The sequence below is a fragment of the Cadophora gregata genome (genome assembly GCF_030347475.1).
Source record: "Cadophora gregata isolate MNR1 chromosome Unknown scaffold_14, whole genome shotgun sequence".
Classification (NCBI taxonomy): Eukaryota; Fungi; Ascomycota; class Leotiomycetes; order Helotiales; family Ploettnerulaceae; genus Cadophora; species Cadophora gregata.
The window spans coordinates 110,032-126,768 of record NW_026695937.1 but is presented as its reverse complement, the minus strand read 5'-3'; the positions used below and the strand labels follow the sequence as shown (position 1 = coordinate 126,768).

The window sequence follows — 16,737 nt, the reverse complement described above, 5'->3', positions numbered from 1 at the left end:
CAGACCAGAATGTGACATAATAACTTACATATGACAGAAAATTGTATTTAACTTTTATGTCAACGTTTCGTAATCCTAATCCTGGTGTTTTTTAACCTTCCCTCCCAACAGACAAGCATACAAATACTACCCGACTGTAACCCTCTATCAACTCAAACACTCCCTTTCAAATCCACCAAACCTCCTGATTTGCTGTCACTGTGCTGTGCCTCATCTACCGTATAGTTTCTGCCCTCCTCCGCTCATCAATCACATACTCAATGCACTCTTACCCACATCTCAGATTGCGGTACCCGATTACGCTTCCCCAGGGGTTATTTAGGTTGAGTGGAAAGTGTGGAAGCTGGCCTCATTCCTATTCGTCGCATTTGTTTCATTTTTCTTACTTCACTTCCTACCATCTACTTTTCGGTCAAGTCTATTTACCAGTTCTCATTCTCTTCGTCCTTCGCCCTCGCGGTGTCTAACCCGCCCCTCAGAATGGAAAAACCCAATTAACCCCTACGAAACAGCCACGCAAGCCAAAGGAACGCCGGGAAGCAACAGAGGCACAAGTTTCATAAACACTGACCAAAGGGCAAAAGACTCGACAGTGGAAGGGTGGATTTCGCGTCTGGAAATAAAGTCTGAGTGGATGTGATGTGATACACTCTCCTAGTTAAATGACCAGTCATAAGAAGGAATCGTTCCACGGGACAGCGTAGAAGAGGACAAAAAGTGGCAAAGGGGGGAGGGGCCACCTGTAGAATGATAGAATGATATTTTTGTATTCGGTTCGGAGCAAGACGTGAAGCCTTGACCACGAAAAGTACTGTGCCCAATTCAACACGTAAACTATTCATGCTAACCCATGGCTTATCATTCCAGTCATCCCTCGAATCCCCCCTCCTCGCTCCTCACATAAACACACACCCATATACACCCCCTCACACTCTTTCCATCCCTCCCCTTTCCACCATCTCACTTCCCCAAACCTACTTTCCCAAACTCGTATCCCAACTCGTCCCCTCCCTCATCAAAAACTCCTGTCCCCTCTCCAAATCCTCACTATTCTCCTTCCCCAACCAGACCGGCTCCAACTCCACCATCTTATCTTCAATCTCATAACTCTGGCCGCCAGCTACGAAGAGGATCTTGCCTGAGAAAGGGAGGTTGACTCCTGCGTGGTTGGTACTGCTGCTTGGATCTGAGTTAGATGTGGAGGTGGAGGAGGGCTGGGTAGAAGGAAGAGGAGAGGGGGAAGGGAGGGAGCGGTTTGCGGTCGCGCAGATGAGGATGGATTTCGCGACGTCGGTGGGGTCGTTTTCGGGGAGTTGGAGCTCTCTCCAGCCGGATTCGATGCCGGCTACCATTGCTGTTCCTGTTTCAGTAGTCAGCACTCATTTCTCACGCCCGCTAGATGGATGGAATATGACTGCCTGGGCAATTCCGCAACTCCAAATACCCAAATATCAAGACCCTCTCTACCAAGCTTATCGCCCTCCTACCAATCTCTCAACCCAACCGAGAAAACACAAAAAGAACCGTACTTCCCGTCCCAAAATAACTTTAAACTCACCAGAAAAGGGAATAGATAAAGTGAGAAGAAACGACAGTAGATAAACAACACTCACTAGTCATCCATGGACAAACAGCATTAACCCTAACCCCCTCCCTCCCAGCCTGAACCCTCACCCCCCTCAACAATCCCAAAACCCCATGCTTACTAGCCGTGTAAACCGCCAACCCGGTACTCTCCTTAAACCCCGCAATACTACTCACCAGCACCAAATCCCCTCCTCCTCCTCCTCCTCCTCCTCCTCCTCCCACATCACCTCCCCCTCGAGCAAATCTCCCATTCCTCCTCAAATAAAACATCCCAATCCTCGCCGTAAACAAACACCCCTTCAGATTAACATCAATCTCCCCAGTCGGGAACTCCCTCTCAATTTCCTCCTCTCCTCCTTCACCCTTTTCTCCCTCACCATCCCCACCATCACCATCACCATCACCATCCATAAAAACAAACGGATCCCTCGGGACCGAAATCCCCGCATTCGCAACCACGATATCAATCCTCCCAAAGAGTTTAATCGCGGTTCGGAAGAGTTCCAGTTGAGACGAATAGGACGTCACGTCGCAGAGGAGGAATCTCGCGCGGGGGGAGGAGATCTCTGTTTCGAGGGCGACGCCGAGGGGGGTGTTTGTGTCGCCGAAGAGGATGGAGGAGCCGTGTTCTGTGGAGAGGGGGAGGAGTCAGATTTGATGGAGTTGGATTCTGTGGTTTGAGAGCGGGGTGAAGGGCTGAGAGTTGGAGGGATGAGAAATGAGAAGGTACACCAGGAGGTATATAGAAACAGCATTCAAAGGGGTTCAATGAAGTTGAAGATGAAGAGACGCTTGACATACCATGGAACAGCCTCACGGCAGCACGGCCAATGCCGTTTGCTCCTCCTGTTAAGACGACGACTTTGTCTTTAAGAGTACGGAAGTGAGAGTCATTGATCTGGATATGTGCCATTATTTTTCTTATGCTCCAGAGCTCTGTCTTGGTAGGTTTTATTCTGCTTATTAACTGATAACTTATCCGATAGGGTGGTCGTGAGATTTGCTGTGGTCGTTGTTTATTTCTCGCTTGTGTCTTTTTGTAATCCTACCTCAGAATGAGCTGAAATCAACACTAAAAACGTGAAAGTCACCTGCTCTCTCTTGCATGAGTGTCCTAATCAGAATTTCTATATTTGTTTCGAAGATATCAAGTCCTCACCTACTAGGTCCCTCTTCTCTCCACATCATCATCCACATAAAAGTTTACTTTCCTCCACCACCTTCCCCAACCAATTTTACCCACCCACTCATCCATCCTCCTTTCCCATCAGACACAAAGCACAAGGCGTCGTCAAAAAGGAGGATTCCCGATCCCTGGCTCTTACCCTACACCCCTCTTCCTCCCCTGAGGTAGGTACAAGTAGCGAGAGGGAGGGAAAGACCCCTGTGGGAACTTTTCTTGGCGAGGCGCGGGGTAGTACAGGAGGTGCATGCATATGCCATGTGGGGTCAACTTTCTCACTCTTTGCCATCCATGATTCTCGTCGATTATTACGATCGTGATCAGAAAGAGGAGAGACGCTCGGGGAGGAACCCACATACTTGCATGCATATTGCCTGGTGTGAGAAGGGATCTCGTCCTGTCAGACGCTGATTGATGGTTTGATCTGAAGATATGGTGGAGCAGGATAGTGTCCTCCTGGTCCTGGAGCTAAGATCTTGCGTGTTTAGATTCTTGATAGCTTTAAGACTTTTTTTTTGTTGGATCTTCTTGTTTGTTGACTTTGAGATTGAGATATCTTGCTTTGAGGTTTTCTACTCTTCAGCAGTATCTCGACTTGACAAAGTTGTTCCATCTATTGACTCTCCTACATTCTGTGCTTGAGAAGTGCCAGGAATTATGCACGTATGTCCCCATTGTAGCATCTGCAGAATGACGTTTTCGATTGCTTTTTTTTCGACTGCTAGGAATTCTGCACGAGAAATAAATTGGTAGCTACTCTTCTAACACGACTTACAGGTCATAATCGTAGGCGCTGGCCCGTCGGGCCTCCTCCTCTCATTACTCCTGGCAAAGGTCCCAGGTATCAATGTCACACTCCTCGATTCCGCGTCAAAAGTTGATGATCGACCGAGAGCTGCTCAGTAAGTGCTACATTCTTTACAGATACCCAATCGCAAAGCCAACTCTCCAATGAAGGAGATTGGTACACTGTACCCAAAAAAGCCAAACAAATAGGAAATGACAGGCAGGCAATTTCACACATAACCTCACAAGCTAACACATCTTCCTCCCAGCTATGCCCCCTCCGCAATCCGCGTCCTCGCCTCCGCCGGCGTCCTCCCAGACGTCCGCACCCGCGGTCTCATCCCCGACCACATGACCTGGCGCAACATCCGCGGCGAAGCCATAACCTCCATCAGAAACGTCTCACAGCATCCTCACAACCCTGAAGCTCTCACCGTTCTTCCCCTCGGTATGCTAGGCGCCTTACTCGTCGAACATATAGAAAGACATGATAATATAGAAGTGAGATGGGATTCGAATGTTGTTGATGTGGTTAATGGAGAGGGGAAAGTTTGGGCGGTTGTAAAGGGGGAGGATGGAGTGGAGGAGAGGGTAGAGGGGGACTATTTGGTGGGGTGTGATGGGGCTAATAGTCAGGTTAGGAGGACGCTTTTTGGGAGTGAGTTTCCGGGCAAGACGTGGGATGCGCAGATTGTGGCTACAAACGTGTGTTACTCCCTCAGGGAATGCTATATTGGAATAATTGGCACTGACCTAAAGATAGGTCTACTATCCATTCGAGAAATTCGGCTACGACGATGTCAACTTCATAATAGACCCGGTAGACTACTACATGTAAGTTCTCTTCCCTCCTAGCCCCATTCAAAGTCCACAAACAGATCAGTTACTTACACCTCTACCCCCAGGGCCGCAAAAATCACCACCGACGGCCTCTGGCGCGTCTCCTATGGCGAAGACACAACCCTCACCCCCGAACAAGTAATCGCCCACCAACCTGCCAAATACGAACGCATGCTCCCCGGCAACCCCAAACCCGGCTCCTACAAGCTCCTCAACGTCGGTCCCTACCGCATCCACCAACGCTGCGCGCCCTCCTTCCGCGTGGGTCGTATCCTCCTCGCCGCCGACGCCGCACACCTCTGCAACCCCTTCGGCGGACTCGGCCTCACAGGTGGACTCGTCGACGTTGGTGGGCTGGCGCAATGTCTTGAGGGTATCGCGAGGGGTGTTGCCGGGCAGGAGATCCTGGATAAGTATGATAGGGTGAGGAGGGAGATTTGGGAGACGGTTATTAATCCTGTTAGTAGCGATAATTTCTTGAGGGTTAGTGCGACGGATCCGAGTAAGGCGTTGACGGAAGATCCGTTTTTGATGATGGTTGAGGAGGCAGGGAAGGATGAGGAGAAGAGGAGGGTGTTTGATCAGGGGGTTTATGCGATTTGTCATGACTTCACGCAGTATTGGAGGAATGAGGAGGTGAATGGGAATGTTGGGCAGGAGGAGGCGAGGTTGTGAGGTGGTGAAATGTTGATGCTTGTGGATTTGGCGAGATTGCAGTGGGGAGCCATCAAAGTGGGGAATACCTAGGTAATTGCTATGTAGTTATTAGTGAACCACTCCAAAGAACTTTAAGACCTCTTGGTCACTTCAGTCACTGGAAAGACGCCGTTTTTGAAGATCTTGAGAGACTGGAGGGCTACATTTAGTGCAGGACATACATATAGATGGGCTGAGGTTTGCAAGGAGATAATGTTGATTTATGCTAAGCGAGGCTGGCAGCGAACCACAAAATGAAGGCAGGTTGATAAGCAATTGACATGGATTCGAGCAAGTGAATTTCACGCAGGGTTTACAAACTGTACTATAAATGTTTATGGAACATACTTTCAGTAGATACATCAGCCAGCCCACCAACGTTTCGCTTCAACGCGATGCTCATGGTTTGCTCCCCCCAGACACTGGGCCACAAGTCCCCATCCAATAACCTAATGCGTCAACACTGTCCCAGCAGTCTTCTTATGCATCCTCCCCACAAACGAATGCGCCGTCACAATCCTAATCTTCTTCCCCGCAAACACAAAAACAAACAACGCCAAATTATTCGCCGCCAGCACAGCGACAAAAATCCCACTAATAACCACCGCATACCCCCTCTCCAGAATCCAATCCAACAAATACAACCCCATCCCAAAACTAATCGCCTGCTTCCCCAAATTCATCGCAACAAGCATCTCACTCGTATTAGCCGTATAGCTATCCACAGCATACGCGAGCGTGAACGAGAAGAAGAAATAAGCACTCCAGTTCACCATCGCCACGCCGGCGAAGTATCCCATCCAGTGGAGATCTCGCTCTGCCGTGAAGCCGTAGAGGATGAGGCCGGCGGGGGCGATGAATACCGCGGGCCAGAGGACGCCGAGACGCATTTCGGCTTCGCGGATGCCGCCGTTCTTGCGGGTGAGGTGGGCGGCGAGGCGGTCGGATGTGAATGTGAAGGGGACGGCGAGGAAGAAGCCGACTGCGTTTGCGACGGCTATGAGGCCTGAGTTTGTCTGAAAAGTGTGTTAGTCATATGTCATTGAGGAGGTGGTATCTAGGATTGATTAGCGGAATATAACTTACGGCTGACCAGTTGTACGGTGGTGCTACGATCTTGAGGGGAAACGTAAAGTTGAATGCCAATGCCCCGAGACCGATGTAAATACCTAAGTTAAATCAGTACCTTGAATTGTTGACTGGTGAAGTAGCCAAACATACCATAGCTAGTAATAACCCAGAACACAGCCGGCACAAAGAACAGCGTGAACGGTCTCAACATAGTCAAGAAGAACTCCGCCTCACGATCAATCCCACTCCATGGCTTCAACGTAGCAAGGAACGGCTTCCGCGGCGGCACATATGACGCAGCACTCTCAGCGTGTACGACCTTCTCTTCTTTCGAGTGGTTCTCCCTGCTGTCATTGAGGCTGGAGGAGAGTAAGGTTGGTACAACACGCTTGTACATTGTCTCTTCGACGAAGATGAATGCGAGGATGAAGAGGGCGCCTGCGAATGCGATTTCGACGTAGAAGAATAGTCGCCAGGAATATCCGCCTGCGAGCATGTATCCTGCATAAAGTGGCCCTGTGGCTCCGAGGCAGAGACAGACTATTCATTTGTCAGACTTTTTGAGCCTTGGAACTGTGGATCTTGCTTACCAGTGTAGTACCCAATTCTCTTGCCGCGTTCGTGCAAGAAGAAGATGTCGTTGACGAGTTGTACGGGGAGAGCTTCGCAGACCCCAGAGCCGAAAGCATGCAAGACCCGACATATCATCAGTCCGGTAAAGGTCGTGGATTGGGAAGCACCGATGAGACCAGCGATGAACTGCTTACTGTTAATGGGACTATTCAGTGGGAAATTGATGAAGCTTACACAGATTAAAGAGAACAACATGACCGGCCGTCTTCCAAATTTAAGGTATGCTGGGACAAGGACGAGGGAGCCTGTCCGTATCATCAGATTTATGAGGCTAAGTCTTGGAGACAACTATGCTCACCGAAACCAAAGGCAAGATTGGGATATGATACCAATCCAGATGCAACAGCTGGCGTGATTTTGAACTCCTCTGAGTATATTCCAATGTATACGGAAGGGCCTAGCAAGGCCGAGTTGCCCAGGAAAGAATAGAGTGAACAAATGACTAGAATCATCGTCTTCTTATACTTGGGCCACTACTTTCGTCTCAGTATAATGTACGTCTTTATCATACTATGCTGCAAAGAATGGCCATACCTGAAGGGGATCGTTCGGATCAGCAGCAGGAACCGGGAACAGTGCTTGTCCATATCCTGTTTCGTCGCCCTCTGCAGGTGCAGTCAGTTTCGTTCTTTCATAACATAGATTCACCACTTGTCTTTTGCTGGAACAGGCTGTGTCACGTACCTGCTGCATTCAAGTTCACCGTCCCTGGGACGTCTTCTTCGTGGGCATGGCTGTCGATTGTTGTTAGCTCGCAGCTTTTACAATCTAAAGAGGAACGAGGAAATCACGAACCTGTGAGCCAGATGCCTCCCATGATTGGCCTCAACTCTTGTCTCCATGTCTGTCTTTTCGATATCTTGTAAGCTATCACGAATGAACAGATTTCAGACCCGGTTCAGACAATCAAGTATCAGATCTTGGCATCAGTCGAATCGTCTTGACGATGCAAGCCTCAACTAAAAATTCGTTGGATTACAAGACACTTAGCAGCAGACGGATCAAATGTAGTACAAGAATGAAAGCCATTCTCGTCCTTCTCAACACGAAACCTTATCTCTTTCTTATTCGTACAAGGTCACAAGTGAGGAGACACCTGGTATCAGCGTGGGGCCCAGTCTCTCCAGCCTACGACCGAGCTAGCCTCCATGCAATGCAACCCTATCAATCACTAAGCTTCACTATCGCTTTGACCAGTTGCTGCAGGCCCTGGGTCAATACAGTAGTGCATAACTCGTCTAAATCTGGTATCCATGTCTTCCGAATCCAGTCCAGGGGTTTGAAATCATGGAGGTGCTGGAATTCTGCAGATCCAATTATTCGAGACGGGAAGTTTGCGGGGTCTCCTCCTTTTTGCCTCTCCTCCCCGAGATTGGGAGTCAACAACCCCACAGATTGAACCGGTGGTAAGAATTGCGGCTTGAGAGATGGATCGTGACCAGGTTTGGTGAAATTGATATTTGTCTTTACCATGTGAGAGGGCATACGAGAAAGACGGAAGTGGACGAGTCCCACATGACAAGCCTTGCTGTCGTCAAGGATGAAGTCCCAGAACCTCGTTCGTGGGTCAAAAGTCAACGAACCGGATCTAAGGTAGCAACTTGCTTGTCTGTGCCAACGAGATCAGATTTCAACACATGATTGCGCATGTCAAATCTTGGAAAGACTGAACTCGGGCGACCAGGTTTGTGTCTGCTTTATAAACCAATTATTGGCAGTTCCAAGAATGGACACATGTCGTGAATTCAACCTTTTGTTTCGTTTTGCCAAGACAAAAGATTGTGCCCTATGGAAAAATTTCTAGACGGATGTAGATTGAAAGATATTCATTGGCCAAAAGCAGTGTATTAATCTTGACTCGTGTCAGTCCAAAGTCTATCGTCATTAAGCGCCGCCTCAACCTTCCCGCTCTGACAAGCAGAAAGTCAACTCGCTTTATCCCTCAAAGTCAATCGTCAGGTAATACTTGGCATCTAGACCTGGAAGTCCTCCCCTCTAAACCCGCTCACTTCTATCGTCAATCTGCTCGCTAACGCCTCCTTCCTTTCCAATCCTGACTCCTGTCCGCTCGGCCATATCAAATGCAGCTTCATCTCTGATCGTGCACTGGAACTGCTTAAATTTCCAAGCCGGGGTGCGTGCTTCGAAAATTTCGTCAAGTTCCTCTAGAGAACGACCTTTCATCTCGGGCATGAAGAAAAAGAAGAACACGACGCAAATGGCGTTTGATGCTGCCCATATGTAGCCATATTTCGGTCCCTGCACTGCTATCAGCTTCTATCGAGAACGAGAGAGCCGGGGGCTGGGAGATTAAAGCAACGTACCCAGTTTAGGTCCTCGGGATTGATAAAATATGGACTACAGAACCCCACCAGCCACGCAAGAATGTACCCCAAGCTCGTAGCGGTTCCTACAGTCCAAGCTCTCAACCTGGAACTCACAAGCTCGGTCGCCACGGGATAACTAGCTGAACCAACACAGCCGTTGTAGAAGAAGTAAAATATTGCTGTAAACGCTACCAGGACCTTACCAGTATCCGTGGACCCCGCATTAACGGTATAAGCCACCGCCGAAGCAAGTTGACACAGTCCACAGGCCGTAGCACCGATCATCAGAATCGACCGACGACCAAATACATGTCGAATACAATACATGCCAACATTGACGCCAATGAATCCAATCACAGTATTCATGACCGAGAACTCGAATGATTTCGTGATGCCAGCGAGACTGAGGAAGTATGTCTGATATCCGATGAGGAACCAGATGCCACTTGCAGTTTGACAACCGATCATGCCGTAGCAGAGCAGAGTTCGTCGAAGGTCTGAGCCTCGGAACATGTCGAGGAAGCCGATACTCTTCTCCAACTTCTTCTCCTCTTCCACACCACGAACCATCTCAGCCCATTCGAGCTCGATATATTGCCTTTCAACAGATGTGCCTCGAAGCTTGTTCAAGGCAGCGCGAGCCTGAGAGTCTCGTCCTTTATGTAGTAGCCATCTAGGCGACTCTGGTACGAAGAAGAGGCCTATGGCAAGGATAGTGGGAACGATGTACAGACAGCCAAGAGGGATTTGATAGGACGCTTTAGACATGTGCACGCGCGTGATATTATCAACCGTAGCGCCGAGGATAGAACCAATGTTTACCCCTTCGTCAGTCATGTCAGCCTCGCTCGGCTACAATGCAAGAAAAGTAAACAAGTGACTCACAATAAGCGAAAAGTGCCACCATCACACCACGTAAATGAGCGGGCGCTGCTTCGGCAGTGTACACATTCGAGAACGTGACGAAGAATCCATTTGCGAGACCGAGGAGGAAACGGCCTAGGTACAATACTCCTTTGCCTGTTGTCGCGATTTGGATGGCTACTGCAGCGGCGTTGAGAAGACATGCTAGCCATAAGGCTTGCTTACGGCCCAAGTAGGCACTGAAGGAGCCGGCTATGAGTGAAGACAGGAAAGATCCCAGAGTCAGGAGGGAAGTGATCAAGCGTTGAAAGGTACTCTATTCATATATAAGCTCAGTGGTGACCATATTTGAGGATGGCTTGTTTACATCGATGCCATATCCCAAAGGACTGGTCGGATCCTCATATCCAAACACTTTAAGAAAGCCAGGCATTGCCTGAAGAGCTCCGACTGCTGCAGAGTCGAAGCCATACTGCATATTGGCTGTTGAAACGAGACAGCAAAGAAGAAGACATTTTCGATTGGCCCAAAGAGAGGTTTCCGGTATAGTGACGTGGGAAGACATGGTCTCTGATTGTTGGAGAAGCACAATCTATCTTGCCTATCTGTTGGAGGAGGGGATTCTCAAGGCTACATATGACGATCATGTAGCTTTTTCGACGGATCAACAAAGCCTCGTTATCGAATGAATTAATCCGAGTCAGACCCTTGTCCCACATGGGTATGAAATCTGAAGCGAGGCAGTCTGTTGTTGTCATTGGATGGCCGGTGCTCCTGTTACTGATTTCCGGGGTAATGTTGGGGGGAGCGGGGTAGCGAGCACATTGGCAGACGAAACTATTTCCAGTGCCTGGACTTTTCCTCTTAAGCTTCGTGGGGTTTCTGCACACCTTACCTACAGAAAGCGACTCGAAGCCCCACATGCATAAGTGAGCTGCACGTGTGTGATTGCAAATGTCCAGAGTGGGATACGTGCATCCATGTGACAGACGGTGTGATAGATCCGATGAACGGAAATAGCACAAGTATATTTCCTCCATGTGTGAGAGAGCGTAAAGCCCGAATGAGAAGATCAAACTTTAGAATCTTGATGCAAGCCGGTTAACGACCATGCTCTCAGACTCTTTCTCTTCGGCCGTGGCCTGGTCGCAAATACAGGCAGTTGTTTCCAGGTATGGAGCCACAAACGTGGCTCTCACGATGCTTGGAGTTGGGTGTGCGATTTTGGCAGCGGATTATGCACACATGATATATCTTCATTTCAGAATGGTGGGAATTGCAAATACCAGTCTTGAGAGCCCAACGCTAACATTGGACAGCCACCAGGTCCATTTCCCCTCCCAATTATCGGAAACACACATCTTTTACCTGATACCAAACCTTGGATCTACTTTGAAGAGGTAGCAAAAAATTACAACACTAATGTAATCACATTCTGGATTGGTCGAAACCCCACAGTCTGGATCTGTGACGCCTGGGCAGCATCCGAACTGCTCGACAAGCGAGCAGGAATCTACGCTTCCCGACCACGAATGGTTGTTTTCGGCGAACTTGGTCCTGGACAGACGAATCTCGTGTCTATGTACTACGGTCCTCGATGGCGAGTCCACCGCAAACTCACGCACATGGGTGTCGGTCTCCAGCAAGTTCGTAACTACCGGGGCTTTCAGAATGATGAGAGTATGCTCGTCGCGTACAACATTTTGCAAACGCCTGAGGATTATGAGAAGCATTTTGAGCGCTATGCTGCGAGTGTTGTCTCCATTATTGGGTTTGGGAGGAGGATTGCGAGTACCAAGGATCCGATCATCAGTGAAGTTCTGGCAGTCATGCAGCGAGCTGCTGAGCTGAACGTACCCGGAAAGACTTTTCCCATGCTTATGGAGACATTCCCTTGTAAGCTCACCAATCTCAAAATGAAGTGAAAGACATATTGACATCGCTGGGCCAGTCTTGGCGAAGTTCCCAACCTCCATTGCCCCGTGGAAGCATGGCCTTGGCGGCAAGAACGGCAGAGGAGGCAGTTTCTATTATTCGCTAGCCGAAGAAGCAAACAAAAACCCCGAGTAGCCCCAATGTTACGTTAAGAAGCTGTTCAACGAGGCGCCACAGTACGATTTAAGACCAGAAGAAATCGCAGCTTTAACAGGGAATTTGTTCGGAGCTGGGAGCGACACGTCCAGCTCGACACTAGTCACATTCGTCCTGGCATGTTGCGCTTTCCCTGAGGTTCTCCCCAAGGCGTGGGAGGAACTCGATCGAGTCGTTGGATCTGGGAGGAGTCCATCTATCGATGACGAGCCGAATCTACCGTATATCAAGGCTTTCGTCAAAGAAGTCTTTCGGTGGCGATCAGTTGCTATCATTGGCGGACAGCCTCACGCACCTATCCAGGACGATGAGTACAAGGTAGGCAACCATAGCTCATTTACCGGGAAATGAAATTTTAACGAAATCCAGGGCTGGCATATACCGAAGGGAACTTGGGTCCAAGGTAATGTCTGGGCGATTCATCATAACGAGCGAGAATTTCCCGATCCAGATCGTTTCAACCCATCTCGATATTTGAAAGAAGACTCGGCATCTCGTCCATTTCCTAATGAAAGGGGATATATGACGTTCGGCTGGGGTCGACGTGTTTGCAGTGGCCAAGGATTAGCCGAACAAGGCACGTTCATGACCATCGCACGTCTGCTGTGGGCATTCAACATCAGGAAGGCGAGGGATGCAAGTGGGAAGGAGATCCCTGTAGACATTTTCGATTACACGTAATTCTTGCTTGTTCCTTGTACGAAAATTACAGAAGCTGACATGTGAATAGAAATGGATTGAATATGAGGCCGAATCCATTCAAGTGCCAGATTCTGCCGAGAACGCCTGAGATCCGCAAGACTATTATTCGAGAGGGCGAAGAGGCGTTGCAGCGACTCTCTGTGTATGATGGCGAGACCAAATATAGATTGAGTGATTGGTATCAGAAGAAATAGAAGGATGTAATGATTGGTTGTGTTGTTGTTGGAGAAGCCAGGAGAAGCCCTTCTAAGCTCGTCTGGTGCAAGACAATACTTCGAGAGCATGTAGTCAAGAATGGACGTAAGACTTGAGAATCACCGGGATCCTCTAGTATTCTTCTTGTGGTGGTCACAGCGTGGATTTCTATCACTAAGAGATGACCAGGTGCGATGTTGGTACGCCCGATCCTCTGGCTGTCCACGGCGATTTTGTGAGAAAACTTGCACGAGTTCAATAATCCGAAAGACAAATCCTAGCACGAGGCTGTGTGGTACGGCTGAGGGACGTCACTTATTATGAAAAGCTAGTGAGATGACTGTGATTATGTAGAGGTATCGATGGTGCTCGCGCCAATTGGGACTCAATGTGCACGAGCCAGAGGCAGGAATCATATAGATTCAAGGGGACGCTTCCCCTGTATATGTTCATAGAAATGCAAAACATGGTAGCATGACACCATTGAAATGAGAATGGTGAGTTTTTGCCAGGCGAAAGTAGAATCCCAATTCAGGTAAATTTGAAAGTAAATGCAAGACTTGCGTACGTAAAGGGGTATATGCAACCGTCGCCATCCAGCTGGGAGCCACAAATCCCTCCAGGAACCAAAAGACAAAACATCTAAACACCACAGCGCCCGCCCCAAGAAAGGTATCCTCCATTTTTAAATGCCAAGACTGCTGCACTTGTACCTGTCCGAATCAATATGCCTGCCACCCAAAAGCCAACGCCAGACTCAATGCCATCTCCCAATCCTAGCATCATCATACGCCGAAGCATTTCTACTCGCCCACTCCTCACGGATATCCAGAGGCTCGTTCCCATCACCACCTACCCTTACGCCTGTGAATGTACACTCTCCAAAGGAACTACTTCCAATTACTCCTTTCAACGTCTGACCTCTCGGACTGCAGAACGTAATGCTGTACAGTTCGGAGTCGGACCCGATTTCGATTTCTCCTTGGCCTGTTTCTTCTCCTCGGAAACGAAAGTTCCACGTTGGGTGTTTTGCTGAGGGTTGCGTGATGGTATCGAAGTAGAATGCTTCAGGGGTTGGGCTCCGCCTGTCTTCATCGTCTTCATCATCGTCGTCTTCCTTCTCATCGTATGTGTCGCTCGACTTGTCACTGTTCTCATCATCATCATCATCATCGAGATGTTCCTCAGCATACTCCGGCTCTTCATCCCTCTCGTTGTCTTCCCCGCTCTTGTGCTCGTCATCATCAACAACATTACTGTACACAGCGGGCCGTGGTGATGATGACGTCTTCGTATCACCCTTCTGCTTCTCGAAGCGAAGAACTCCCGTCAGAACGCCAAAGTCGAAATATGCAAACATCTGCGGTCCCTTCTCTGTTGTCTCCAGGTACAGGCTCATGGTAAGACTTCCCACGTCCCAGGCTTGCTCGATGTGGGGACAGCTGATGCTCCAGAGCCCAGCCACATCCCAGTCCTTGCTCCTCGCTATGGCCTCTTCGTTCCCCGTCCGTGTCTGTGTGGTCTTGATAACTTTATTCTTCCGCCGCAGCTCCTGTTGACCTTCTTCTTTTTCACGCTTCAGTCGTTGTGTCTCCCGTTCAATCATCCGCACTTTCTCTGTTACGATGGACCTGTCCTGCCCGACCACAACCCAGTACTTGGCCATCTGAAGGACGGCGTCGCCGTCTGTAGGTGCGTGAGTGTATTCGCATCGCAGTCCCAGTTCCCTCGCAGTATCCTGGATGTTTATGACGAAGTGCGTGGTCAAGAGCACAGTCTCCTTGCTCTTCGACCCAGCCGGAAATGTCTCCTTCAAATATCTTCTGGGGTCTTTCATTGCCTTCTCCTCGTCCGACATATGATGCAGCCAATTGATTTCTCTAGCCTCCTTATTCATAGCCTTGAACTTCCTCCTCGCCCGTTCCTGCAGATCCAATATATCGTCTGCGATGGGATCGTCCTCGCGGCCCCTCAAGACATCCTGCAATTCCTCGATCGTCGTCCCATCGGAACTCAGGCCGCGAAACACGCATTGGCTCTGCCACCATCCGTGAGGCTTACTATCGTCGTGTCTCGGTTGACGTGCCGCAGTGGTGCCTGTACTGGATGGCAGAGGTTCGAGAAGGGGAATATATTGCGCAACATTCCTAGCGTAGCGATGATCTTGGAACTCGAGGTGGTAGCCGTCGAAGGAGAAGACCCCTGCATCGCCCTTAACGAAGATTTGGCGTACGGGCGGGTCTGAGTTGTCGTCGGATTCGGACTCGGATGTCATCGTCGAGTATGGGATGCATTGGAAAGGTTGGGAGAGGGAGCAGGAAAGTTAGAATTGGAGACGCAGAGGTTATGGGGATTTTTAATTGAAGCTCGACAGGCTAGGTAGGGTAGCTGGGTAAGGTAGGTGGGTGTTCTGACTGGGGGAGCATGGGGGCACCCGACGGGAATACTTGACCAGGTCCAGGCCCAGGCCCCGGGACCCCTGGAATTGGAGTGAAGCTTGGGACAGCAGGAGCCCGGACATGCGCCGGAAGCACTTGGGCCATTTCCACCCGCTGCGCTGTAGCCGCCAAAATTCAAAGCTCCTACCTAGCTCCCTACCTAGAAGTAGCTCCCTACCTAGCTCTGACCTAGCTCCGCACTCTAAATCCCCTGCTCCGTCAGCGGCCGCACCCCCCTAGGCCCCTATCCTCGATTCCAGAAACCCTGACTTCACTGTTGATTTAACAGCGAGATCTCGGATTTAGGCGTCTCTGATGCAACACTTGCACTGCTTACGAAACTGTCAGAAAGGATCTACCAGACCTCCACTACAGAAACTCTGGGATGCTGCTGTGCGTAAGTTATGAATGGCTCAGTCATGTCACGGCCGAGGATGTTCCGTCTGTAAGTGTATTTCTCTAGTGGCCATTCATGTTCCTGCGTCTGCACCCACCATGCCGTCGCCATGCTTTTATGCAACCTTCATCACTTCATAGCGAGCAGTGCTATGGTTTTCTCCGCACTTGGTTTCTGTTGCGATTGGTTGGTGCTGTGCATTAGAATGTGCATTGGAAAAGACCACTTGCACTATTGATAGTTACCGCTGTCATCCAACCATGGGATAAATGCGTGATATCTGGGTTTGACGGAGACACACTTGAGGAGATTACCTGGGAGTCATTATTACCCCTCTCTTTGAAACGATTGCGTGGCAAGCTGTAGCCTGCTCGACTCTAGGTAAAGGGGGTTATTCGTATTTACTATGGCATTCAAGTCTAGGCAATTCTTCAAAGCAGGAAGTAGCTTTGGTCGTTCCGTTGGCATGAGAAATGCCTTGACTTCCAGTACGCTTCGGAACATCCCTTTTAAATACTTGTATCCTGCATACTGCACAATGCAGTGAAAGGTTCCCCGGATTGCCACCAGGTGCACGCACTCACACCTTTTGCTAGCGCTTGGAAGTACTTAGGGCCCGTTTGGATCGGAAGTGACACTTGGGAAGTGACACCAAAACTCGAAATAACAAAATCGTCACTTCCGTCACTTCGAGAAATAACAAATAAGTAACGATTCTGTTTGGCTCGATTTTATCACTTCTAGAAATATCTGTCATTTCTGTTAACTTTTGTTATTTATAGTAATTCCCACTAAAAGTCGAAATCACGTCAAAAGTGTCACTTTATTCTATTCTTTGAAGCTTAACTAACGAACGTTTTCTTAGATTAAACATAACTTATTAACTAAAGTACATAAAAATAATCTGTCTAATACAAATGATTTAAA

The 16,737-nt window shown here is 49.1% G+C and overlaps 5 protein-coding genes across 6 annotated transcripts; 1 reads left to right on the top strand and 4 right to left on the bottom strand.

Annotated features, from left to right (window-relative positions):
• Window positions 1–23: 23 nt before the first annotated feature.
• ONS95_004136 (uncharacterized protein) lies at window positions 24–3,278 on the bottom strand. Of its 2 annotated transcripts, XM_058497481.1 has the most exons (4): window positions 2,679–3,278; window positions 2,389–2,620; window positions 1,614–2,216; window positions 24–1,360 (listed from the first exon to the last, which is right to left on the bottom strand). In XM_058497481.1, exons 2-4 carry the CDS (start codon window positions 2,498–2,500, stop codon window positions 975–977), a joined length of 1,101 nt encoding a protein of 366 aa, XP_058352206.1. In that variant the 5' UTR covers window positions 2,501–2,620; window positions 2,679–3,278; the 3' UTR covers window positions 24–974. The 2 variants fall into 2 exon arrangements, with proteins under 2 accessions (XP_058352206.1, XP_058352205.1); XM_058497480.1 differs by having other exon boundaries at window positions 1,614–2,632; window positions 2,679–2,703.
• An 81-nt stretch (window positions 3,279–3,359) lies between these two features.
• On the top strand, window positions 3,360–5,217 carry ONS95_004135 (uncharacterized protein). Its single transcript, XM_058497479.1, has 5 exons — window positions 3,360–3,433; window positions 3,548–3,672; window positions 3,826–4,261; window positions 4,320–4,390; window positions 4,462–5,217. The coding sequence occupies exons 1-5, from the start codon at window positions 3,428–3,430 to the stop codon at window positions 5,069–5,071; spliced, it is 1,248 nt and encodes a 415-aa protein (XP_058352204.1). The 5' UTR covers window positions 3,360–3,427; the 3' UTR covers window positions 5,072–5,217.
• Window positions 5,218–5,420: 203 nt separating this feature from the next.
• Window positions 5,421–8,286, bottom strand: ONS95_004134 (uncharacterized protein). The gene is made up of 9 exons (XM_058497478.1): window positions 7,592–8,286; window positions 7,481–7,530; window positions 7,331–7,401; window positions 7,095–7,269; window positions 6,971–7,041; window positions 6,754–6,922; window positions 6,314–6,703; window positions 6,179–6,261; window positions 5,421–6,108 (listed from the first exon to the last, which is right to left on the bottom strand). The coding sequence occupies exons 1-9, from the start codon at window positions 7,636–7,638 to the stop codon at window positions 5,542–5,544; spliced, it is 1,623 nt and encodes a 540-aa protein (XP_058352203.1). The 5' UTR covers window positions 7,639–8,286; the 3' UTR covers window positions 5,421–5,541.
• Window positions 8,287–8,627: 341 nt separating this feature from the next.
• Window positions 8,628–10,488, bottom strand: ONS95_004133 (uncharacterized protein). The gene is made up of 4 exons (XM_058497477.1): window positions 10,355–10,488; window positions 10,009–10,303; window positions 9,121–9,947; window positions 8,628–9,055 (listed from the first exon to the last, which is right to left on the bottom strand). Exons 1-4 carry the CDS (start codon window positions 10,463–10,465, stop codon window positions 8,792–8,794), a joined length of 1,497 nt encoding a protein of 498 aa, XP_058352202.1. The 5' UTR covers window positions 10,466–10,488; the 3' UTR covers window positions 8,628–8,791.
• Window positions 10,489–13,732: 3,244 nt separating this feature from the next.
• On the bottom strand, window positions 13,733–15,250 carry ONS95_004132 (uncharacterized protein; the record flags this gene model as incomplete). Its single annotated transcript, XM_058497476.1, has 1 exon — window positions 13,733–15,250. The coding sequence occupies one exon, from the start codon at window positions 15,248–15,250 to the stop codon at window positions 13,733–13,735; it is 1,518 nt and encodes a 505-aa protein (XP_058352201.1).
• Window positions 15,251–16,737: the final 1,487 nt, after the last annotated feature.